Source organism: Nansenia antarctica (assembly GCF_963989245.1).
Source record: "Nansenia antarctica genome assembly, chromosome: 5".
In the NCBI taxonomy this organism is placed as follows: Eukaryota; Metazoa; Chordata; class Actinopteri; order Argentiniformes; family Microstomatidae; genus Nansenia; species Nansenia antarctica.
Genome location: NC_137690.1, coordinates 69145854 through 69171104, shown reverse-complemented (window position 1 = coordinate 69171104; position 25251 = coordinate 69145854). Strand labels below are relative to the sequence as shown.

General features: G+C 47.6%; 1 protein-coding gene across 2 annotated transcripts; it reads right to left on the bottom strand.

The window, feature by feature from the left end:
• Positions 1-1142: 1142 nt before the first annotated feature.
• Positions 1143-19745, bottom strand: LOC308158894 (casein kinase I; the record flags this gene model as incomplete). 2 transcript variants are annotated; one of them, XM_080532606.1, is made up of 11 exons in its annotated part: positions 1143-1197; positions 5397-5503; positions 7460-7567; positions 7780-7928; positions 8144-8228; positions 8331-8416; positions 9141-9375; positions 10078-10229; positions 16961-17030; positions 18836-18876; positions 19553-19745. In XM_080532606.1, 11 exons carry the CDS (start codon positions 19743-19745, stop codon positions 1143-1145), a joined length of 1281 nt encoding a protein of 426 aa, XP_080388732.1. The 2 variants fall into 2 exon arrangements, with proteins under 2 accessions (XP_080388732.1, XP_080388731.1); XM_080532605.1 differs by lacking the exon at positions 1143-1197 and adding an exon at positions 6228-6338 and having other exon boundaries at positions 5393-5503.
• Positions 19746-25251: the final 5506 nt, after the last annotated feature.

Here is a 25251-nt window from a genome sequence, read left to right as displayed (position 1 = left end):
GTGTGTGTGTGTGTGAGAGAGAGAAAGAGGACATAAATAACCTTTTTTTTTTTTTTCATTCTTCAGCCAACCGACAAGTGTCAAGTTTTTTAGACAAAGCCACTGGGAGCAGGACAGCATGGGGAGACGGGAGGTTTGTAGTGTGGTGAAGCGAGGGGTGGGGAGGGGAGGGGAAGGGAAGGGAGGAGAGGGGAGGGGCTAGAGGGTGCTTTAAAACAAGCAGCTGGGATAGAATCCATCCAGAGAACACACAAGACATTGCAGAGGACTCCATTTTGCCGTTCTTTTCCGTCCTGCCAGGTTAACAGTGCTGTGTCGGAGCCCTTCATGAGGAGGTGGGCCTCTGTGAAGGGAGTGAACAGAGAGAGGTCGGAGAGCAGAGCGGTGTTGTTGCCCAGCCATCTCTGCGGGACATCACATACCGTCCACTGAGATGCTTTCACACAAGCGTGTGGGAGTGGACAGGCAGACAGGTTCTAATCCTTCTTCTTCTTTGTGTTTCGAGGTCTACATTCAGTCGCACTTCAGGAACAAACAAAACGTTTGAAAGAAAATGTGTCTGGGAGAGAAAAAAAAAAGACCAACCACACCCAATGTATGGACATGAGCATAAGTTCCAGAGAAAGAGAGAGAGAGAGAGAGAGTCTGTGTATGGGTGTTGGGGGGGGGGGAGGGGAAGGGGGGCGGGGGGGGGTTGAAGTGGTCGCAAAAAGAGGCTTCTCTCCACTCCTGCTGAGGAGTACTAGGAGAAAAAAAGGAGATGACAAAAAAGTAGGACAGCAAACAAAGAAGTGCAAATGCTGCCCAAGTGCCTCTTCGATATTCCCGTCTTTCTCTGCTAAATCCCCAAAAAACGGAAGATCCCAATCCTGCCAACGGAGCCTGCCAAATATTCCCAAGCATCGAGAAAAAAAAAAGGAAAAAAAAAGAAGTTTCCCAACGAGAGAGACAGCGCTCGCATCTTGAGCACATCTCATCTCCCATTACAATAGGCCCCTCCCCACCCCAAGAGAACGATTCATTTCAGATCTTTCAGTGGTCGTCTTGTTTGGTCTGAATGGGACTTTATTGATTAGTGGAATCACAATCAGCTGGGCCAGACAGGGACGCTATGGGACGCGCGCGCGCGCGGGGAGGGGGGATCATTTGTGACGAGGGGTGTTCTTCTTCCGTTTTCGCTTGAAGAAGCAACAGCACCTGAGAGAGACAAGAGAGAGGTTAGGCCGACACTCACTCCTAGCATTGGAGAGCCAATTCAGTTGTTAAGTCTGACGTCACGCGTGACGTTTAGCAATTTCCGGGGCCAAATAAAAAAATTCCCCGCACCAGAGTACCAGTGTACTAAAGCGGTAGAATGACAGTTCAATCGTTTTTAGAAGAGAGCGCCTCAGCCAACGTTGGACCCGGAAAACACGTCAGGACTTAACAACCGAATAGCATCAGAGGACAGGGTGGGGGGGTGGGGGATGCTGGCGCTGCATCTGATAGTGTGTTAGTAAAGGCAATGATGATGACCGCCATTTTTTGCACAACTGCACAGGTACCGGCATCAAGGGTGAGCAACAACACAGAGGAGTGGATGGACACACACGTTGGTTTCCTCCATCGTGATATTCCAGGGAGTAGATTATCAATGTTAAAAAGAATTAGCACAGCTTTGTCGGTATAGCCACATGGATGTCTTCAGAAATAGTAACATTATGGCTATGTTAGGATCTAGTTTATTATTAACATCACTATCAAGGTTGGGGTCAAGTGAAATGTAGCCATTGTTTTCTGTTGTTCACATTCAAATAGACATATCGCGAAACCACACCCCAAAATAGAAAGTGTCCAATCATATCACAGCAAAAGTCACTACAGGCAGAAAACTCTGACAAACAACTCTGCTAATATCTGATGGTGAAAAGCTTCTAGACTAAATATTCTTGTCATCTTTAAAAAAAACATGTCTATTACTTACTTGTAAATCAGAAATTTTAACTCCCGCCATTGTAAGTCATTGAATGTCATTCAGTCACGGTCGGTCAGTCAGTCACTGTCAGTGAAGAATTTGAGCGAGCGTTGTTTGTTTGTCCGAGTTTGTTTTATTGACCCCAAACCCTGATTGCTATGCACAGTAAAGCGATGTGGAGAAAGTTAAGAGTTTTGCTTTATAGGGAGGAAGGGGGGGGGGGGGGGGGGCAGGGGGGGGGGTGTGTCAGCTGTAAAGGTTTTCGGACATCCCTGCTTATAGAGAGAGAGGGCGTGTGTTTGAAGTACAGTCAGTCTTGTGATGACAGAGTGAGAAGTGACGACACAGAGCACAGGACACAGTCTGAGTGGAAGACCAGACCTCTGACACATGCAGAGACGAGAGCACGACCACAGACTAACACACAGGACGACATCTCCTACACTAGATCTTCTACACTAGATCCTCTACACTAGATCTTCTACACTAGATATTCTCTGACACATGCAGAGACGAGAGCAAGACCACAGACTAACACAAAGGACGACATCTTCCACACTAGATCTTCTACACTAGATCTTCTACACTAGATCCTCTACACTAGATCCTCTACACGAGATCCTCTACACGAGATCCTCTACACTAGATCTTCTACACTAGACTAGTATTAGCATTAGCATTAGTGAGAAAAGAGGCCGTGTTCTGAGGGTACGACCAACCTCAGGAGTGATCTCCTGTTACACTCCGTCAAGTCCGTTAAAATTGACTTTGTCCTCAAACAGTTGGGCTTGTTCAAAAGAACTTGTGTGTAGACGTACTAATTAGGGTCCTTTCCCCAACACAGTAGTAGTAGTGAAACTGTAGTGGTCAACTGTCTTGTCTCATGGGTATGATGTGTACTAGCTAGGCTCCTTGTGTGTACTACTGTAGTGACGCACACTTGTGAACTCCATCAGAGCCTACTCTAGTCTAGGTTCGGTCCACGGCCCTGACCACGTAGGCGTGATGTGTACTAGTACTAGTTAGGGTCCCCTTTCACAGTGTGTACTAGTTAGGTGCACTAGTGAGGCTGGTCCCCTCCCTGTCCCATGGGTATGATGTGGACTAGGAGAGAGGGACTCACCACAGGTTGAGCATTTTCACGCAGCTACAGAGAAGAGAAGAGTGCAGAGAGAGAAAAGACAGAGAGATTAATACAAGGCAAGGCGAAGACGATGGGTGACTTCATGCTGTGCACACACACACACACACACACACACACACACACACACACACACACACGACACAGACACAGACACAGACACACACACACACAGACACAGACACAGACACAGACACAGACACAGACACGCACACACACTAAAACGAGACAACACAGGTGGACAAGATGGAGGTCCAGGGGTCAAAAGGTCAACGGGCCTCATACAGAGCCTAAAGGGAGATTTCAGTCCTTGGGAGTTCGGTTGAGAACAGAGCAACACACACACACACACACACTTCCATCGGAACACACGGGACAAATGAACAAGGCTAGTTCAACTCTCCTGTTTAGTCCACCGCACCAGGACATCGCTCTACCACCACCGCACCTCAAACAAGACCTCATCCTCTGTACCTCATCCTCTGTACCTCATCCAACACCTCTCTGAGGTTTTCAATGTAGAAAAAGACTAAATCAGAGAATGAACGACAGAGAAAAGATGGAGAGAGAGAGAGAGAGAGAGAGAGGGGAGGGGGGGAGCAAAAAATAGATTTGGTGCTACATCGCTATGGAAACCCCGCTGTTGCATTCTTCTTGTCGCGCCTTGTTCCCGCTAATGGAACAGTGTCTTCTTCTTCTGTGTCTTCACCGCAGCGTGTTGGCATCAAAGACAGGGGCTGTCGCCATGACATCAAAGGGCCGGTGGGGAGGGGAACATGCCAATCATCATATCAAACGAAAAATGTGAATGGGAGGGACATAAAGACGGGAGACGGGACATAAAACAATTCGGTCTACGCCGCTGGGAATAAAGACGCACGGAAAAGAGTGAATGAACCGACGCAGCTCAGATATGAGAGAGGAAAGCGGGGGGGGGAGGTGTTTACAGAGGCCGATATTATCAGAGAGAGAAAACAACTGCTTATTGGGCTTTACGGTCGGTTGGTAGGTCGTATCCATAGAGATACTGTATTCATACACATATCGGTGTTTCCCCTAGGTTTGCTGCCTTGGACTGTGCTATGGAACCACCCCCCCCCCACCTCGGTGAAGATAACTCAGCATTAAGGGTTGGATTGGGGGTAAGACCCTGCGACATACCAGCGTCATGTCCAGGGGTGTATTTGTACATCCATCCGCCTCACACTAGGGAAACAGGAGATAGGCTCCTGCTCCTATGGGCCGTCAGGCTCCAGAACCATCGGTTCTCAAGGCTACTTATGTGGTCTTCTTGACTAGCGGTCCACTTTCTCACCTGGTTCCTGAATCGTTCTCTGAGATGTGTGTCAACACCATCCTGCTCTGTCTCCTTCTCTCCCTCTCTCTCCTCCTCTCTCCCTCTTTTGCTGTCAACCAAAAGGCAAACATAACAACCAGAGTATATCTAATTTAATAAGAGATCCATATCAATTTATAAAATCATTCTAATTGAATAGTGGGTGGACGACGCTGTCAGATAATGTCATTTTGACCTTACTCTCTCACCTGAAAAAAATGTGTATGTCCATCTATAAACCTGATTGTAGGGGAAACACTGCATATAGTGTAGTAATATCGATAGGCCTTATTCAGAACTTTGTAGGCTACATCACTAAACGTATATCGTTTGCTGTTGAATTTCAACTGGTAGAGAAATGAGCTGTCCGCTGGGACACAGTAGCAGTCTCTAAACCTCATTGGCCCAGGGAGTGGAACAGGGACAGGTAGGGTAGCAGCCAGGCTCAGACAGCACACAGCCAGGAAGCAGCAGAAGTACGAGGGGGACAGTGCAGGGAGATGAGGGTGGGGGGCGCGCAACAAAACCAGGAAGGAAGAAATGAGAGAGAAAGAGAGATAGAGAGCTAGAGAGATACAGTAAGTAAGTAGATACAGTAGATAGAGAGCTAGAGAGAGATAGAGATACAGTAAGTAGAGAGAGATAGAGAGATACAGTAGATACAGTATAGAGAGATAGAGAGATACAGCATATAGATAGAGATACAGTAGATACATTAGAGAGATAGAGTATATAGATAGAGATACATTATAGAGAGCTAGAGAGAGATATTAGATATTAGACATTAGAGAGATAGAGAGATACAGTATATAGATACTAGAGATACATTATAGAGAGCTAGAGAGAGATATTAGATATTAGACATTAGAGAGATAGAGAGATACAGTAAGTAGATACAGTACAGAGAGATAGAGAGATACAGTAAGTAGATACAGTATAGAGAGAGAGACGAGTTCAATACTTACTTGGCCTCGTCCACCACCTCCACCTCAGCCTGGGCCGTGATTGGGGCGTTCGAGTGGGCCGCCAGAGGGTCGTCCGCGTTCAGTTCCCCGTTGGTTGAGCTGACCACCTGTGGCACAGGAGAGAGGTATTCATTCAAGACAAACCAACCCTGGACACATCACCACAGAGCTCCAGCTACCGTTTAGCCTAACGACTACATACTTTTCACCTGGAGCCACTGAACTGTTTGTGCCATAGGGGAGCATGACGGCTTCCCTGTGACGCTCGTATGGTACGGGAAGGAACAGAGCCCTACGCTGGCTGACTCTCGACCTTTTTCCTTGCGCTTCTCCGCCAAAAAAGCATGCACCGCTAAGCCAAGTCCACCCGCCATGCGACCAGCCGCCTTTTATCTCCTCGCAAACGTCAAAGCGTCATCATGTCAGAAGTGCAAGGTCAGCTGTTGTAAACCACGTCATACATCCAGTATATATGCAGAATGATGTTCCAAAAACACAGAGAGGGGAAGGAGATCAAGGGGCCACCGGGTGGGGAGGACCAGAGACGTATGAGAGAGCACGCACTCACTCACACAGTCAGTCAGTCAGTCAGTCAGTCAGTCAGTCAGTCAGTCAGTCATTCACTCAGTCAGTCACTCACTCAGTCAGTCACTCATTCATTCAGTCACTCAGTCACTCAGTCATTCAGGAGTGGTATGCCGTTGACATGCACGTTCGTGGCTCCGGGTGGAAACGAGTGCTCCGTGTCGGGAGGTGAAGAGGGAGAAGGGGGGGGGGGGGGTGGGGGTGGGGACAGGGTGGGGAGGGGATCAGAGTGGAGTGGTGGAGTACCTGCACTGAGCCCCCGTGCCTGTCCGCCGCCAGGTGGGAGGCCAGGTAGGAGGAGTTAGTCTGGGGCCGCGGCTGTGCCTCCCACGCTCCTCTCCGGTCGGAGGCTGCCGTCTGCTCGTGGGGGGGGGGTGGTGGTGGAGGTGGAGGAAAGGGGGTAAGGGGGTGGATGGAGTGGGAGAGGATGGGGGAGGGAGGAAGGGAGGGAGGGGGGGGTTTGTGTGTGTGGGTGGGTAGGTGGAGAGGTACGCAAGACCAGGTGTCATGCAAAGCGGGCATGAGAAAAAGGAAAAGGAAACAGAAAAATAAGAGTGAATAATAGTGCCGAGGCAAAGCCAAAGAGTCACTTGATCAGTGACTGGGAGACCAGACGCTAACTTGAGGCGGGCACGTCAGACTCGACCTTCGGGGGGGGGGGGTAAATGTCCCATTGAGATCAGACTAGAGCGAGGCTTTGAATCAGACGTCCCCTCCTCAAGTCGTGATTTGGCCCAGAGAGCTTAATGATGAAACACTCTGCAAAATGATTACAACGAACGAACAGAGTCTAAACAACGAACACATGACCTCTGTAGGTTGTTTGAGACACTAGAAGGAGGAGGGGAAAAGATGGTGGTGGTAGTAACACTTTAGCTACTTACGACAACACTTATAAGCTACAAACGGGTGCCGAATAAGTGCTATTACTAAAGTGTTACAGTAAAAAAAAGATTATAATAATAAATAAAAAAAGGCATATGCAAAAACTATATATAATCCTCTTAGAATTGCTAGGCAAAGCATTTCTCATTTCTGAGGTGTGCAAAGCCTGTGTGCAGTGGCAAATAAAGGAACGCGTATCGATCCTAGTCTACACAGTATTACATGAAACTATGACAGTGAGACTGTGACACTGGAGATGTTAACAACGTGTCTTCTTCAGATGACATCATAGTCAGATGACATCATAGTCACTTGCTCCTTTAGATGCCGGACGACTCCTATGTCCGCATGCAGCTTTGCCATTCTGCGCGTCAAGCAAGCTCTTTCGGTGAAGGCGGAGGCAGTGGGATATCAGAGGTACTGGGGACAGACTCACAACAGCTATAGTTCCTGAGCCGGTACTGAAACGTACCATGTTTGGGCAACCCTTCCCTACCTAGCTTGACCTCCACGGTCAGTGGTGGAACCAGGGCGTCTCTAGTAGACCTTAGTGGTTAGGAACTTTTTTTGAGAGGTCGGAGGGTTACGGTTACCTGATTCCTCATGGGCTGGTGCTGGGAGGGCCGGTCTCTGTGCGGGTGGCTCTCTCTCGTGACGGCAGACGCCGCAGAGTCTATGTGGACCGACCCCACCGGTGTGGGCTGTGGAGGACGAGAGAGAGAGAGAGAGAGAGAGAGAGAAAAACAACCCACCGCTGAGCAAAGCCGTGTTGTCTCGTGCACTTAAAACACAAGAGTACTCACTGCTTGAAGAGTACTCCGCGTCAATTCAAATCAATTCCACTCAAATGTGTTCCATCCCCCCCTAAGTGCCAATGAAGGTTTCCCACATAGGAGTGAGTCGGATTACTTACTATCTGCCGGCCCACCCAGTCGTAGGTGTAATCGAAGGTGTAGCCTTTGCGCTCAAACAGCTCCGTGAACAGCGTCCGAAGGTATTCGTAATCGGGCTTTTCGAAGAAATCCAACCTCCTTACGTAGCGTAGATAGGTGGCCATCTCCTCTGTAACAGTAGAAGAAAGGGTATTTGAAAGCTTTATTCGTGTAACTGCATAACAAACAATCTTCGTCCGAGTCCGAGTGAAGATCCGAAATTCAGTCTCTCCACGTACTATACGTGGCTCAGAAGCCAGGGGCAAACCGTAAAACGTTCTTTCTTTTAAGTTTTGAGGTTCACAATGTGAAGAAAGAGTTACCCAGACCCAACTGTTAACTAACCTGGGAAGCTCTCACAGAGAACTTCGATCGGAGTGTTTCGTTTTGTGTCTCCAATCTTCTGGTATCGTTCTTTCAGTGTGTCGGCCTGCGAAAGATGCAAACGGTGTTGAAAGAAACGTTTGACATTGTGCTACGTGAACAACACTGCTGGCCTTTCCTGAGGGCCCACTGATGTAGAGAGAGCTACCTTGAGTCCCTGCCAGGGTAGACTCCCACGGAGGAAATACATGAACATGTGACCTAAGGCTTCCAGGTCATCCCGCCGACTTTGCTCTGTGAACAGAGGGAGGGAGAGAGATAGAGAGAGGGGAGTCAGGATAACTTCAAATGAAGAAAATGCACTGAGCCATGAGAAAACGTACTTAACGTAATTAAAACTAATCTTGCATTAATCATCTCTCCTTTTCTCACAGGCTGGCTCCAACAGAGGCTGGCGGAGGTAGAAATCGGAGGACGGGCTCATTGCGATGCATCGGAATGGAACCAGATCAAACAAACGTGTTTGATCCCGTTCCTTATTTCACCGCATGCATGACAATGAGCCCGTCCTCCGATTTCTACCTCCACCAGCCTCCCCTGGCTGACTCACGCTCTTACCACTATCGCCCTGAGGCCCTACCCACTCATAAACTCTGGCCAAGTGATCATTTGTATTCATAACCTCGCTTCATTCGTATTCATAACCTCGCTTCATTCGTATTCATAACCTCGCTTTCATTCGTATTCATAACCACTGGTTTAAATGGGGTAAGAGAATTGTTCGTGCCGCCAGAATTGAGCAAGAAGCTCTCGATAAAGAAATACGGAACCAACAAACACCTTTGTCAAGTCAGAGCAGGTATGATTCATGCGAAAGTAAAAAACACCTCACGTAACTCAAATAAATCAGTGCCTGTGCCGGTGGAGAGAGGTGACTAACACAGTAGAAAAAGTAAACTGTAAAAAAAAAAAAAACGAAATAAATAAATAAATAAACACAGTGGCAAGCCGGTCTTACCTTTCCCCAGGTGTGTGTTAATGGACATGTATCGGGCAGTCCCCGTTAGGCTCTTGTGCTCCCGGTATGGGATGTGTTTTTTGGTCTCGGGGTCGATGTACTCTTTGGCCAGGCCAAAGTCGATGATGTGGATGATCTGCTCCTTCTTGTTCCCTTGCCGACCGATGAGGAAGTTCTCCGGCTTCACATCTCTGTAGATGAGGTTTTTAGAGTGGACGTACTCCATCCGGGAGATCTGAGCAGGGGGGGCGGGGGGGAGACAGTACGGGAGAGTGAGGAACACGCATACATTCACACCCGCTGATCAAATGGTAAATGGACTGACTTATATAGTGCCTTATTCCAAAGCGCTTTACAATGGCCTCTCATTCACCCAGTGGTCACACATACATTCACACACCAATGGCAGCAAGTTGCCATGCAAGGCGCCGGCCTGCTCATTGGGAGCAATTTGGGGTTACGTGACTTGCCCAAGGATGACATGTGGCCAACCAGGGATCGAACCGCCTGATCTGCCGACCTTGCGATCATTAGACGCTGGCTCTACCTCCTGCGCCACAGCCGCCCCGTCAAAAATGTCTAGCAGGACTCAATAAGCTAAATAGTCTGAAGATCAAACAAGTTACGCGGCACGTTTTCATGTCAATTGCATCTTAATTCAATACTTTAAGGGAGATTTCAGGGGGCGTTCATGAATGTGTATTGAATATATATGTTACGGTACATGTGGGAAATCGGTACATGTGGGAAAATTAGGGTTAGGTGCTAGGGTGCTACGGTTAGGGTTAGGGTTAGACATGCCAGCATGTACCATGTCGACGTAGCACCTAACCCTAACCCTAGTTTTCCCCACATGTACCGTATTCCCACATGTACCGTAACATGTATATCATTGAAGGGTAAGCTGGGTGTGTGGGGTGCGGGGAGGTGAACTCACCAGCTGTATGGCGATCATCAAGACCGTCTTTAGTGAGAAGGTCCGGTCACAGAGGTCGAACAGGTCTTCTAGACTGGGTCCCAGCAGCTCCAGGACCATGGCGTTGTACTTCCCACACGGCCCGAAGTAAAACACCTGGGGCAGGCCCTCCGCTGAGGGTAGGGGTGGGAGAGAGGGATGGAGAGAGAGAGAGAGAGAGAGAGAGAGGGATGGAGAGAGAGAGAGAGAGAGAGAGGGAGAGAGAGAGAGAGCGTTAATGGAATAATAAAGTTAAAACCTAGCGGCTTATTGACACCGTGCTGCTGAAACGCTGACCAGCGTGGCACAGGAAGGAGTGGGCGTGGGGGCGGACAAACAAAGTGGCACCGTGGGGATGAGCTGTGAACAAGCAGGCAGATAACAGGGGATGCTAACAGGGATGCTAACAGGGGGTGCTAACAGGGGATGCTAACAGGGGATGCTAACAGGGGATGCTAACAGGGGATGCTTGCAGGAGGTGCTAGCAGGGGTGCTGACAGGGGGTGCTATCAGGGAGTGCTAACAGGGGATGCTAACAGGGGGTGCTAACAGGGGGTGCTAGCAGGGGGTGCTAGCAGGGGTGCTAACAGGGGATGCTAACAGGGGTGCTAACAGGGGGTGCTAACAGGGGATGCTAACTGGGGATGCTAACAGGGGGTGCTAACAGGGGGTGCTAACAGGGGATGCTAGCAGGGGATGCTAGCAGGGGTGCTAACAGGGGTGCTAACAGGGGATGCTAGCAGGGGTCCTTTTCGCTGTGAAAGGGCAGGCAGACAAACAATGTAGGGTAGACAACGTATGATGAACTAACTGAACCAACTGCGCCAGCCAATTGAAACCAGCTGCATGCTGACTGATCATCAGCTGTCAAACAGAACATAAACACCACAGGGTAGATCCTGGTGAACTTGATTATACAGGTCACACCACCAGTATAACATCTGGATGAATGCATACTTAAGTGCCTACAAAAAAAAGAAGTTCTCCTTCTCAGAATCTAGTTGGTCAAGCCAGAGGAATAGAATGAATGTTTTCTGCAAAGCCTCACTAGAGAAGAGGAGATGGTAAATGGACTGGACTTATATAGCGCCTTTATCCAAAGCGCTTTACAACGGCCTCTCATTCACACACACATTCACACACCAATGGCGGCAAGCTACCATGCAAGGCGCCGACCCCGCTCACTGGGAGCATTTTGGGTTTCAGTGTCTTGCCCAAGGACACTTTGACATGTGGCCAGCCGGGGCTCGAACCGCCGATCTGCCAACCTTGCGATCATTAGACGCCGGCTCTACCTCCTGCGCCACAGCCGCCCCAAAATAATCTGGTTGGTCAAGCCAGAGGAATATAGAATGAATGTTTTCTGCAGAGCCTCACTAGAGAAGAGGAGATCAAAGTGGCTGCAGCAGAGGCAGGCTCCATCAATGCTGGTCACATGACTGGGCTGCCATGGGGCTGAGACCAGGGGAGGCTGGTGGAGGTAGACGTCGGAGGACGGTCTCATCGTAACTCACGGAACGGAGTCAGGAACGGTACCGAAGGCACACGTCCGATACTGTTCCTTACTCCGTTCCGTGCGTTGCAGCGAGCCTGTTCCTCCCCGACGTCTATGTCTACCTCCACCAGCCTCCCCCGGGGCCGGCAGTAATAAAACTTCTATTTACCTTTATGGGGGTGGAGTGGCTGGAGAGAGAGGGCCTAATACGACCATTAGTGCCCACTTTCAAGCTATCATGCACATCAGATCCTCTCTCCTTCTCTCATAAAGCTGCAGCCGCTGGGCTCATAATTCTGAAGGGGCCTCCATGATCTCTGGTATTCTTGAGGAGGTGAACTGTTACTGGACCAGGTATTGTTCTTACTGCGGGCCATGTGGTAACTGGTAAGTCATTACTACGTGACCCTGACCCTGCCTCATCACGCTACAATGCAATAAGTTACGCCTGTAACAAGGAAGCCCTGTTCTGTTCTTTCAGGAAACAAGCCCAGACATGCCCAGAGGGATTTCCCTGATATCCTGGGGGAATTACTGAGTTTACTGAAACTTGCTGAGCACTGCTTGTCTGTATAACACACAGGGGGGGATAAGGACTTCACTGTCTAGGAGGAGGGGGGGGGTAAATATAATATAAGTTAAAGGGATTCCCCCCTCGTTACAAAGTCACATAAGGACGACCTTCAAATCAACACTTCTGGGGACTGTAATAAAACAGCTAATTGTTAGCATGTTTAACCCAAACCAAATGGCCAAAAGTCAATAGAACCCAAGTAGCTAGCATGTTTGGAAGTTCATGTTTGGAAGTTCATGTTTGAAAGTTCATGCAGCGCAGTGGGAGCTGTTTTTTTTTCTTGTTCCCCCCCCCCCGAGTGGGGCAGTTCCACTCGTATTCTTTTTCTTTTTATTGATAGAGACAGTATAGTTTACGACAGGAAGGATGGGTGAGAGAGAGAGAGAGAAGGGATGACAAGCAGGGCATGTCCGCGGCCGGAATCGAACCGGGAACCCTGCGGTTACATGGTCAACGCTTAACCCGCTACGCCACCTAAGCGCCCCAGTGGGAGCTGTTATTCACTAATCTATACCAGTCTATGGGAACCAGCTGGCAACAGACGTAATATAGGCTAGCTCTTGACCAGGGTTCTCTCTCTATAAACACATCAGTGGGGGACGGACGGACTCCTCCTTTTCTCAGCTTTCATCTCTACTCTGGCAGCGGCGGTGGAAGGCAGGCTGCTAAAGATGCAGTCATGCTGAAAGTCTTCAGAAGATGAAAACATTGAATACGGTTGTTTTCTGGAAAGAAAGAGACCTCATTCATACTCAAGTAGTACCATCTGAAATCGGATGCAAGTTTTGTTGAACTCTCCATCTCTTCCCTCCAGACAACCGCAACCAAAGTCTGTGTCTCCTCCCCCCCTTCTTCTACTTGGGGGACACCTTTGGTATGTGCAACCTTGGAAGTGCACCTTCCCACACCACCAAGACCTCACAGGGAGAGAATTGTGGTTTGTGTGGCTCACACACCACACACACACACCCCCCACACACTGCAGCTGTATTTCATCAAGGACAACAGAAGTTTCCCACTATACAACATTCTTGCATTCATCTCAATTATAGAACGTAGCTTCATTAATCATGATGGTTATCCCTCAAGAGCCCAACATCTGGGCTGTCTGGAGCTAGACAGGCCTAATGGTTGTGTGGGGCTCTTGAAGAAAATGGTAGAAGCAAGCGTGTGCATGTTGAAACGGTTGTGGAGGGCCTTCATAGTTGGCTGGCTCCCTCACAATGCCTTACTGCTTCAATCTGTTAGTAACAGTGTAGTGGACTTTTGTGCTCCAAGGCACGGCTCACTACATTTGACCTTGAACACTGGGGGGGTGGGGGGGGTGATTGATAAGGGTGGCTCGGGCCAGGAGTTTCTTCTGATTACATGGAAAAACCACCCCCAACCGGGAAAAAAACCTCTTCCCTAGTCATAACCTAAAACGAGGGACGGGAGTTTTCCCTGGTTAGTAAAAAATTTTATAATAATCCTGGCCGTTACTATGACAATACAGGTCAAGGAGGAGCAGTGACGACCCCTCCATCTCTCCATCTCTCCTTCTCTCCTTCTCTCTCCAGACCTTCCTGCCCGAGTCACACTCGTGATTAAAATGGTAAATGGACTGACTTATATAGCGCCTTTATCCAAAGCGCTTTACAACGGCCTCTCATTCACACAGACATTCACACACCAATGCCGGCAAGCTACCATGCAAGGCGCCTGCCTGCTCACTGGGAGCAATTTGGGGTTCAGTGTCTTGCCTAAGGACACTTCGACATGTGGCCAGCTGGGGCTCGAACCGCCGATCTTCCGACCTTGCGATCATCAGACGGCAGCTCTACCTCCTGCGCCACAGCCGCCCCCGTTAAGACTTCTGCTGTTTAGGCTGAGTGCCTCCTGGCCGGTGAGCTGCTGCCTACAGGGAGAGACTCAGAGAGACTCTGGTGATATCAGAGAGACGGTGTTGCGTTACAGGGCTTGGCCGGGCACGGCTGCCAGGGCCTTTAGTCGGATCACTGGTCCCGACATGTCCGTGCCGTCGTCGTGCTGCTCAAGGCTTTAGCCCCTGACACGTCTCTCGAGCAGCCTGGCTGCCGTGTCGACGACCGCGAGGCAGAAGAGAGCACAGAGCAACAGAGCTCAGAGCAGGAACGGGGTCACTTTACCCCATCTGGAGCGGGGAGGGGAGGAGGCAGGTTAGTGCTTAGGGAGGCAGTCCCAACTCTCTAAATAATTAATGAGTTTCCGCACGTTTGGCCTTTCCCACCCCTTACCTCTGCAAGCCTGCCTGCCAGGAGAAACCAGTGTGCTGCTCTTTTGTCTGACTTACAACACACACACAGACACACACACACACACAGACACAGACACACAGACACAGACACACACACACACACACACAGACACAGACACACAGACACAGACAGACACACACACAGACACACAGACACATACATACATATATATATATACACACATACATATATACACACACACACACACACACACACACACAGGTGCAACAGAGCCTGGTAAAGGCGAGTGAACGCGTTCAGAAAACCTGACCTCGGCAAAAGGTAAAGAACGTAGAGTCTACAGTCGTAGCCTGCCTCAGAGTTCAACCTAGGCGCATGAAATGGAAGATATTCTGATAATATTATGTTCAAGGAGAATGGAAGTTCATATTAAAAAAACAAAAAGTATTTCTGTAATGAAAACTGGCATCACGTCTTGATAATCTTGTGATGAGACGGCACCTCTTCCGTTGCCATGGATGTCGGCTTGTGCACCGCTCTCCTTCATAGTTTCCCACATCCCGCTTATTTGATTCAGACAACAACACGGCTCCGTTACTAACAGAGTCCAGTCAAGGTTTTACAGTTTTCCTAACAAAAACACCAACGACAGTTTTCACCCTGTATTTTAATAGGAGCATTTTAGGGCAGGAGGCTATTAAAAGATCTGTTCATTCCTATTGTGTTTCTCGGCAATGGGTTTCCACCCATTTCCTCTGATACCCTGGGAGAAAAAAGGAGTGTGTGTCCCTTAATCTTGTTTTCTATAATGGTCATTAGGCCCGACAGGATTCCTGACAGTGGCTGTTGTAACCAGGGGGGTTGTTGAGGGAAATGGAGTCATGGCTGAAGACGCGGCCGTCGGTAGACTGTGAATAATGTCTCGGAATGACGTCAGAAGGAAGAAGTCGAGGAACTCTCCAGGGACAGGAGGTCAGGGAAAGGCATTTGATGAGCACCTCCCCCACACCTCCCCCCCTTGCTCCCTTTGTTAGCTTCCTGGATGTCGGGGTGGGGATAAGGGGGTTATTAGGGGGGGGGGGGGGGGGGGACCTGTGTGAAACCTGAGTGAAAGCTAGACAACATTCACTGTTCCAACCCCCCAAAAATGCCAACAAGTAGGTCATCCTCCTATTTGGAAAACGAGTCAAGAAGACAAACTCTCTCTGGCTCTAGCAGCAGATGATATTTGCTCCCTGTAGAGGAAGATGAGTGACCAATCACCACGCAGAAGAAGTGACCGTTGGCTGCGTCAACCCAACCCCACCCACGATCCTTTGTGTTCTCTGAGATTCCCTTGTGGAGTTTGATCCCTCTATTTGCTTCTTTTGTTGTTGTATTTTCATACAGGAAGTGGTGTGTCATTCATCTGTGACAGTAGGTGTTGCCCCTGGTAACACATTGGAAAGCTGACTGTGTGTCACTGCTAGGTGGGTTCAGCAGCCTCAGACAACGTCTTCCATGCAGAGTTGGAGTTGAATTCACAATGAATGGGTACCACGGTTGCTAGAGTAGCTATCGTGGTGGGTGATGCCCTTTTCCCTTCATATCTCACACCCTCAGTCGTAAACGAAAGCCTGAGACATGTTGATACAACAATAACTGGAAGTCTTTCAGCATTCCTTGTTGTCTGTCTCTCGACTCAAATTCGACATTTACAAAACAGGTTCAGGGAGGATCTACCACAGATAGACAGACTCTCTCCCAACAAACCACAAGTGGGGTTCAACCACGAAATGGAGGAATCAGGACGGAGGGAATGAGAGGAATAATGGCAGCCCGATTCCCTGCGCTATGCACATCCCACACATTCAGTCTTTAGGACACAGAAGCCAATTGTTGAGCAGAAGGCCAGCCCGGGAGAGTGTGTGTCACTGGTGGGAGGCAACACGTCTGATGTTGGGAGACTAACCAAGCAGAGAACAAGATGTGAGCGCTGGACAAACATGGCTGTCATCATCCGTTGGTGCTCTATGTTCTGTTCTAGAACGGATTGAATCGACAGAGCGTTATGATTGGTCGGTCGACGAAGAAGGGTTCAATCGGGCCTAACAACATGCTAGGTGTCCTGCATGGGCCTTATTGCTCAATCCCATATCTCGATCTCTTTATTTGATGCATCATCATCACACAGACAATCAAGACAGCACTTCCAACAGTTAACCAGGCAGATGGACAAGGCACACGTCATGTCAGGGCTGCGGGAAGGAAGCTGGAGGTGTTGGGTAGACTGGGGGGGCGGGGAGGGGGGCTGTGTGTCATAGCTCAATAATGCGTTATCCTTTCTCATGGTCCAACTACCGGATGGAAATGAGGATATGAGTCTAAACATGCACAGGTCAATCAAGACCCCAAGACCAGATAAAAGTTAAAACCAAGCTGCCCCCAAGTAGGTGATTCCTTATTGTGGAAATAGAACAATCTTTTGGTCGATCTAACCAAAAACAGTCAAGTCATTGTGGAGCAGAAACAGAGGACAGCAGGGGGTATGTGTTGAACGGCCCCAGTGTGTGACCTTACCTGTACTTCCTAATGTTTTGTAGAACCGGTACTCCAAATGCAACTGTGGGGCCCTTGACTTGACTGGTTCCTGCATGACAGGAGGAACAACAGAGATAAATGAACAATAGAAAACACACAAGTTGGCCAACAGAAGCATGACAACACTGTACACATGACAACACTGTACACATGACAACACTTAAGCGTCCTTGGGTTTGAGAAAGGCGCTATATAAATCTAAGATATTATTATTATTGTACAGACATACTTAACAGTTCAGTTTCGGAAACAAATCTTTATACACCAGTTGGATTGCGATTGGCTGAGAGGCGTGTTTTTGCCTGTTTAACATGCATAGTTGCAGTAATATCGCTGTGCAAACAGCTGAATTGCGACGGTTTGTTTATCATGTTAGGGCAGAAAAGTGAGGTGAGCGAGTTAAAACAATAAAAATATATATATTTAAAACAGTATCAAAGTGTATTGAGTGTACGAGTATCCATCTTAGATGGATAAAGAAGAAAAGTATATTCTGCTACATTTCAGTCTGATTATTTAATACATTAACATGAGTGAATTTGGTGTTTTGGTTATGGAAAGTTGAGACAATTGTAATGACCATATTATGCTCTTTAGAAGTCATATTTATCAAAGTGCAGGGGTTGGTCTATACAGTATTTGAAATGACTGGGGAAATGATTGTGGCTTTAATGAAAATGCTGTGTATCATTTGGGTTGAAATTGTTTACTTAATTTCACAGCTTGTTTTGAGACTAAGCTTCATATTTTGTTAGTGCTGTAATAATTTATAGCTGTCTGGAGACCTATTATAACGGTATGACTCATTTCCAGTACCACGGCTTGGAGAGGCACACCTAGGCTGGCATTTCCATGCCGTACTATTTACCTTCAGTTCCTGAACAGTCCTGCTTAGCAACACACACACACACCACATCACCACACACACACACACACACACACACACACACACCATACAAACACACCATACACACAGACACCGAATAGTATAACGAACCGATAGTATTTTCAGCACTGTTTTTATTTATTTATTTTGAGTGCATTTTTCAGTTGGAGCACGTTCCTGGAAAGCCTAGGGCTTTGGTCCACCTTTCACCAGCCGCTGTCACAAATTCATAATTTAAAATTGTCGCCTCCTTCAAAGCCCTACAATGTTATTTTCTTTTCTGAGAGTTTTTTTTTTTCACCAACCCCACCAGGATTTTGGTGTTAAAAGCATCACCGCAAAGGACAGTAATCAGACTGTTAAAATCCTTCTTTACAGTCCTTCTTTGTGTTCCAATAGGTAACCTACTACATTTAGAGCAACTCTCATACAGCATACAGAGCCATGCTGACATTTCATCAAACGCCTAAACTCACACCCTCTCTACTCTCCTAAACCGTGTCTACCAGGGGTAACGACGTCAGGGTTCGCCGTGTTGACGGCTAACGTTTCAAAAACAGTCTTGTGTTTCAAACGCTGTGTGATGTTTGAGGTCGGCTGTGTCATCTGAAGTGTAAAGGGAAGGAGTCAGTCGCATGCTTCGCTACATTTTTGCTCAATTATTGATGAATGCCAGACCTACGCATGCAGGCCTACACCAGGCAGCACTTGAGTAACTAATATCTGCAGCCTTGGTTTGAAGAGCTCGAGGACGTCGCAAGAGATGAAAGCTGAAAAGGTGGCAGTGACAGTATCAATGGCTGTCGTAAGTGAACACGGGTTGCACGGACCACTTCAGCATAATGTTTGTCTAATGACGTCTTACTGCAATGTATCTGATAGAGTAGATAGAGTATCCTTTTTTTGTTCATTTTTTGTTCATTTTGCATGGGAGTAGACAAGGAGGAGCCGCAACAATGTGTACTTACCAGTTTAATAGCTACGTACTCGTTGGTGTAGAGATTTTTCCCTGAAACAAATCAAGAGAGAGACGTGACTTCAGGACTTATTCGACCATAACAATACAGTAGTGTTTACCCCCCACACAGCAGAGACAAAGCAGTGGAAAAAGAGTGTGAGCTCAGCTTTGCCCGGGGGGTGCTTTAGCCCGGCCTCGAGAGAGGGCTGTGGTGAGACGCGGGGAGAAGGAGAGAGTCTGTGAGTGTGTAGAGAGAGGGGGGTTGTGGGTAGAGAAAGAGAGCCATGGCCTCCCAGAGCGTAGGACTTTTCAGCCAGCACACTGTGCGCCGATGGCCATTTTGTACTACTCAATGCTAGAAAACTATTGATTATTGGTGCAGCATGGATTTGGCAGCCCAAAACAGTGAATTAATCAGTGGCCGAATGAAAGCCAGGGCTAATTAAAATCTAGTCCTACAGCATTGGCTACTGGGGTAGCCCACGTAACGCTTGCTGGAAAGCCTGCATGATTGGCCTGTGTGTGTGCGTCGTGCAATCAGTGATCGGCCAAATGTAATCAAAAAGAGGACGTTTTTAAACGAGCGAGCGCCGAGCATGTGACGCACAAAGAGAACTCGTCGCCCACGCTAAACCCCACTATACTTGGCGGCGGCCGCCCTGAAGGGTGCTTGGAGACAAAACGTATCATTATTATGATCGCCGGTACCACACGCACGCGGTCTTACCGAGCTTCAGTTCTCCGAAATTACCGCAGCCGATCTTCTTGCCTACGCGGAAGTTCGGCCCCACCATGAGCACCCCTGAGGAGGCGGAGGAGCTGGAGGGCCGCGAGGAGTGTCCGCTGCGCCCCCCCCCCTGCGCCACCTTGCTGCTCCTGGCCGGCCGCTCCCCCCCTTCCTTGTCCCGCTGGTGGTCCATGGCGGCGGCGGCGGCGGCACGGGCACCGTTTGGCGCCTGGCGCTTGGGAGGATCCAGGAAAAAGAGACGGGGGCCGCTGCCCACCTCACCACAGCCCAGTCACTGGCCTAGCTCAGCTCAGGGCTGGCGGAGCAACGGTCATGGGACGAGGAGAGCTGGCTGGCTGGTTGGCACTGCGTTGCCCCCTCCGCCTCCTCCCTGGCACCTCTACCACACGGGGGGCAGGCTGGTCTCTGGCCTCGACATCTGGGTGGGTGGTACTAGGAAGAGAGACCTGAGGTAGGGAGGGAGAAGATCAATCTGTTAGGAAACCAGCATGAAGGAGGTAGTTGAATGATGAAAACAATTGTGGTTTCTTCTAAGCACGATGGGCAGGCCAGTGACTGTGTGTCTCTCTCTCACACAAACACGCACACACACACACACACACACACACACACTACTACTACTACTACTACTACTACGCATTTCATTGCACCGTCTACAAGTTGGTTACAATAAAGCTTTATTCAATATTTCTGATTTGATGCATGTTCACAAGAAACAGGGCTTAATGGCCGAAGAGGCATGGGTAGACAGAATAATGTCCGATAAGAAATAGAGGAAAAACACATTGATGAGCACCTGCCCCCCCCCCCCCCCCCCTTTCTTTCCCTCCTACAACCGCTCAGTCAACTTGTTATCATTGTTTATAGTCCGTGCATGACTTCCTGTCATGGAAGAGTGAATGCTACAGATGCTAATCAACTAAACACAATCATGGCAAACACCACCACTGGTCTGACCCTTGAGGTAAAGTGAAAGTGCATTTTAGATATTGCACCTCCTTCCCACTAGCTATAACCACGGATGTGGGCTGATAATATTATGTAAACGATTACATAAAGTTGCGTCTCTCTGCATGGCATTACATAGTCCAACATTTCAATAATACAATCTCACCCCAGATTGTGTGTCAGAAATAGTTCTACAAGGCTGTGCTTTTTTGCACACAATGCAACACCATTCAATGATTCATTTGCACTTGTATCCTATACAGCCAAGTCACGATCATATTAGGCTAATAATACACAAGCTATTCTATTTTAAATAGGCAAAAGGTCTCTAGATCGATCTATTAATCAATGTCCTTCTGTTCACATTTGATTATAGAGAGGAAGAGGGCCGCCCAAGTAACTTAGACAAGGTTTTCCAGTTGAGGATCACCTTCACATTTCCCCTATAAGTTTGAAACATGATAACTTCAAACTTCAACTGAAGACAACAACACTCACTCAAAGATCCAGAGATTTGATTGTCACTGATTAACTTTCAGCTAGGCTAGGTTTGTCTCCGTCTGACACTCACTGACACTACGGTCCCCCTTTTAACAAAAGAAATAGGCCTACATACATGGGCAAGATATCACCTTTATTTCAGCGGTAGAGAAAATGTAGCCTAAATAATCTAGGCCTGTAAGTACAAGAATATCTAGTGGCACTCACACATAAGTGCTGATATTAAAAGTGTGACTCCTCCTCGTTAAAAATAGCTATGGTACACATTGTCTAGCCCAAGTGGCAAAGTTCTCTAGTGTGTAGAGAAGTAATCTCTGAAGGAGTGCGGTTGAGGAAATGTCGGGTGACCTACCCTACCAAGCTATCTACAATGTTCAAGAACCTCAACGGAAACCTTTATCAGTTTAAACTAACATGTTAGCTACTCAATTCCCTTAGTAGCCTATGTTTATACATAAAAAGAATTAACAATAAATCCTGAAAAGCATAGGCCTAAATGATTTTGTGAGACATGGAATATGTTTGTGTGTGTGTGTGTGTGTGTGTATGCGTGTGTGCGCCCCGGCGGTGACTCATGGAGATAATTTATCCCATCACAGATCTCAGCATCAAAGACATCCAGTTCAGTCTCAAGGGCAGCTCCGCAGTGCTACCATTACATAAAGCCAGGAACAGAGCATGACTACAAAACAGGGAGGAGAGCTCACCACAGCACAGACACAGACACTAGGCTGACAACCCCATCAGCCGTCACAATAACGGCCATCTAGGCTGGGCTGCCTGCAACAACCTCCACACCAGATACTGAGCAGGGCTACAGGGCACTACAGGGCTTTGTGTGTATTGGCCTATTATTACAGAGACTTTTATTTCATTAAATGTTTTATATTTTCATGAAGTATATACATCCCATACACATGGAGAAAACAACAAGAGCATGATAAGACCAAGCCAAACAGACATTGCCATACACCCCTCCCCCCACCCCACAGGATCTCTCAAATTGGTAGTTTATACAGCAACAGCTTTATGTACGCCTACAACCAATTACAGGCAAATCAATTAAAGTAATGGCTTTATCAAATGCCTGAGAGAAAGCAGTGATGCTTTTTGTCTTCAGCGTTTGCCCGTGCAAATGAAAGCTCCAGCTTGTAGGAGACGCGGAACAAATGAAAGCAACCGCTGGTGTTTCTGGAGTAGACGTGGAGGCTGCGATCGTACAGCTCTACTTTTTGGGGGGATTGGGGAACAGCGTAAGTTTATCTTACTAATGCTGAACAAACATGAAGCCACACACTGGGCCTAACCAAATGTTGAGGTCAACATCTTCTGCTTACATAGAGTGGGGCCTTTCCGTTTGGACATATCATATGACCGTCATATTATTTATTCAAAGTTACCAGTCGCCTCTGAAAACTGAAAGTGCCGCCTGTCACTGTGTCACACATCACAACTGGCAGAGTTACATAGGCCTCCTGTAATTCGAGTGAAAAATCGTGATACTCTCTCAAAAAAACACCTACTATATACAGTAGGCCATCTTAAAGATACAATTCATAGACAGAACTGTGGATACTAACAGTCTGTGACATCAACATGGGAGTGTTAAACACATTTTAAGTCATAAGCCCTCGGGCTACAGTGCATGTTTACATTTCTCTTGTTAGTAAACATTGGAGTAAAAAAAGCCTTATATTTTTTGAGGTTATAACAGGGTAAGAAAGACAGTTGTAGTAAGCATGAGACACATAACACATCCAAAAAAACGGCTTCACGAATTACGGAGGGACAGTGGCTTTAAGGATAATGACAAAAAATAGGATTGGAACAAACTAGACCAAAACGAGTGATGAATTGCACATACTAGGTACTACAGCAGCAACAGTCAATGAGCATGGTTAGCTACTACTACTTATCCTCTGGACTTAATACCACAACATAACTGCTCTTAAGTAGAGAAGTAGAGTCATTAACCTTTAGTGGAAAGATCAGGCTGGGAGGGGGCCCAGACGATAGAGGGGTTCCCACTGTGGCAGTCCCAGCTAGCAGCTGCTTCTCTTCACAGGGGCAGCTCCTCTCTCATCATGGCCCACACACTACTGTCGCTGGAGGGTATCTATCTAGGCCCCACTACCTTCTACTGAAAGTTAGCAACAGTCTACTAACACACAACAAACAACACCCTGTTTCAAGCAGACAGACTGCAGACGTTTGATGAGAAACTGCCAGGAAACCGAGAAGACCAAGACTGAGGTTATGAGAACGTGGTTGGACTGTTATGCAACCTCCCAAAAAACACCCAATGGAGAATGCACTGTGGTGAATGTCATTATAGTGTTTCATAAAACAACATCATCATTCTATAATGGTAGAATTCTGTCCTCTATTCCAGTGATATCACACTGCTATCAAATCATAAAGGTGGGGTAGCGAAGTAGGGTAGGGTCACAGGGTGTCACTTATTTGCTCATACTCTTGCTCCTTTTTGTGTGTAACAGCACATCAGCCCTAATGACTAGTGACAAAGTACACAGTACAGAGGGTGCTCTCTGTCCATTTCATAATATCGGAGTGGTTTGTTTGTTAGTGGTGTTACCAAACAAGTGGAATAAGGCAAGTTGTCCGATTATGTAACAATGCAAACCTCCATTCATATATTGTTGTTACTACAATAATTAGCCTACACCCTTACTACACAGGAATAGGGAAAAACAATTGCTACTTTTGACATATCTTGCAAATGGTCTACCCTAAGAAGGTTTTAACAGGGAACATCTCTATAACAAAACAATATAAGTTACGATCAATCAGTTATCACATGTTTACCTTCGTAAGTAAGTCCATTTCACCAATCAATTCCCAATAATATGTGGTACTAACAATTTGTTAAAGCAATTGGCCCATGGCATGATGACAGTTGAGTACATCAGCCCACCTCCTCTCTAACGTTATAGCAAATGACTTTGTCTGATAAATACAGCACCCAAGTAATGACAACCAACAACTGTAACATGGATCAATGGATTTGACAAGCCCCGTACACTGGACTAGTTAAGGGTAAAGGCTACAATGTCAGCCTCAACTTATCTGGCTGGCTAGCTGCGACCGTGGACAACACAGACAAACCCTTCATGCTTAAATGACAACGCGATCACATCGACTAGCTGGCTAGTTGTATATCTCTCACAGGACAAGCCAAAGCTAGTTGAACATCTCTTACAGGACAAGCCAAAGCTAGTTGAACATCTCTCACAGGACAAGCCTAGCTAATTGAACATCTCTCACAGGACAAGCCAAAGCTAGTTGAAACATCTCTCACAGAGACAAGCCAAAGCTAGTTGAACATCTCTCACAGAGACAAGCCAAAGCTAGTTGAACATCTCTCACAGGACAAGCCTAGCTAGTTGTAACATCTCTCACAGGACAAGCCAAAGCTAGTTGAACATCTCTCACAGGACACGCCTAGCTAGTTGAACATCTCTCACAGGAGGACAAGCCTAGCTAGTTGAACATCTCTCACAGAGACAAGCCAAAGCTAGTTGAACATCTCTCACAGGACAAGTCAAAGCTAGTTGAACATCTCTCACAGGACAAGCCAAAGCTAGTTGTAACATCTCTCACAGGACAAGCCAAAGCTAGTTGAACATCTCTCACAGGACAAGTCTAGCTAGTTGAACATCTCTCACAGGACAAGCCAAAGCTAGTTGGAACATCTCTCACAGGACAAGCCAAAGCTAGTTGAACATCTCTCACAGGACAAGCCAAAGCTAGTTGAACATCTCTCACAGAGACAAGCCAAAGCTAGTTGTCCATCTCTCACAGGACAAGCCAAAGCTAGTTGTACATCTCTCACAGGACAAGCCTAGCTAGTTGAACATCTCTCACAGGACAAGCCTAGCTAGTTGAAACATCTCTCACAGGACAAGCCAAAGCTAGTTGAACATCTCTCACAGGACAAGCCTGGCTAGTTGAACATCTCTCACAGGACAGACAAGCCTGGCTAGTTGGAACATCTCTCACAGGACAAGCCTAGCTAGTTGAACATCTCTCACAGGACAAGCCTGGCTAGTTGAACATCTCTCACAGGAGGACAAGCCTGGCTAGTTGAACATCTCTCACAGGAGGACAAGCCTGGCTAGTTGAACATCTCTCACAGGACAAGCCAAAGCTAGTTGAACATCTCTCACAGGACAAGCCTAGCTAGTTGTAACATCTCTCACAGGACAAGC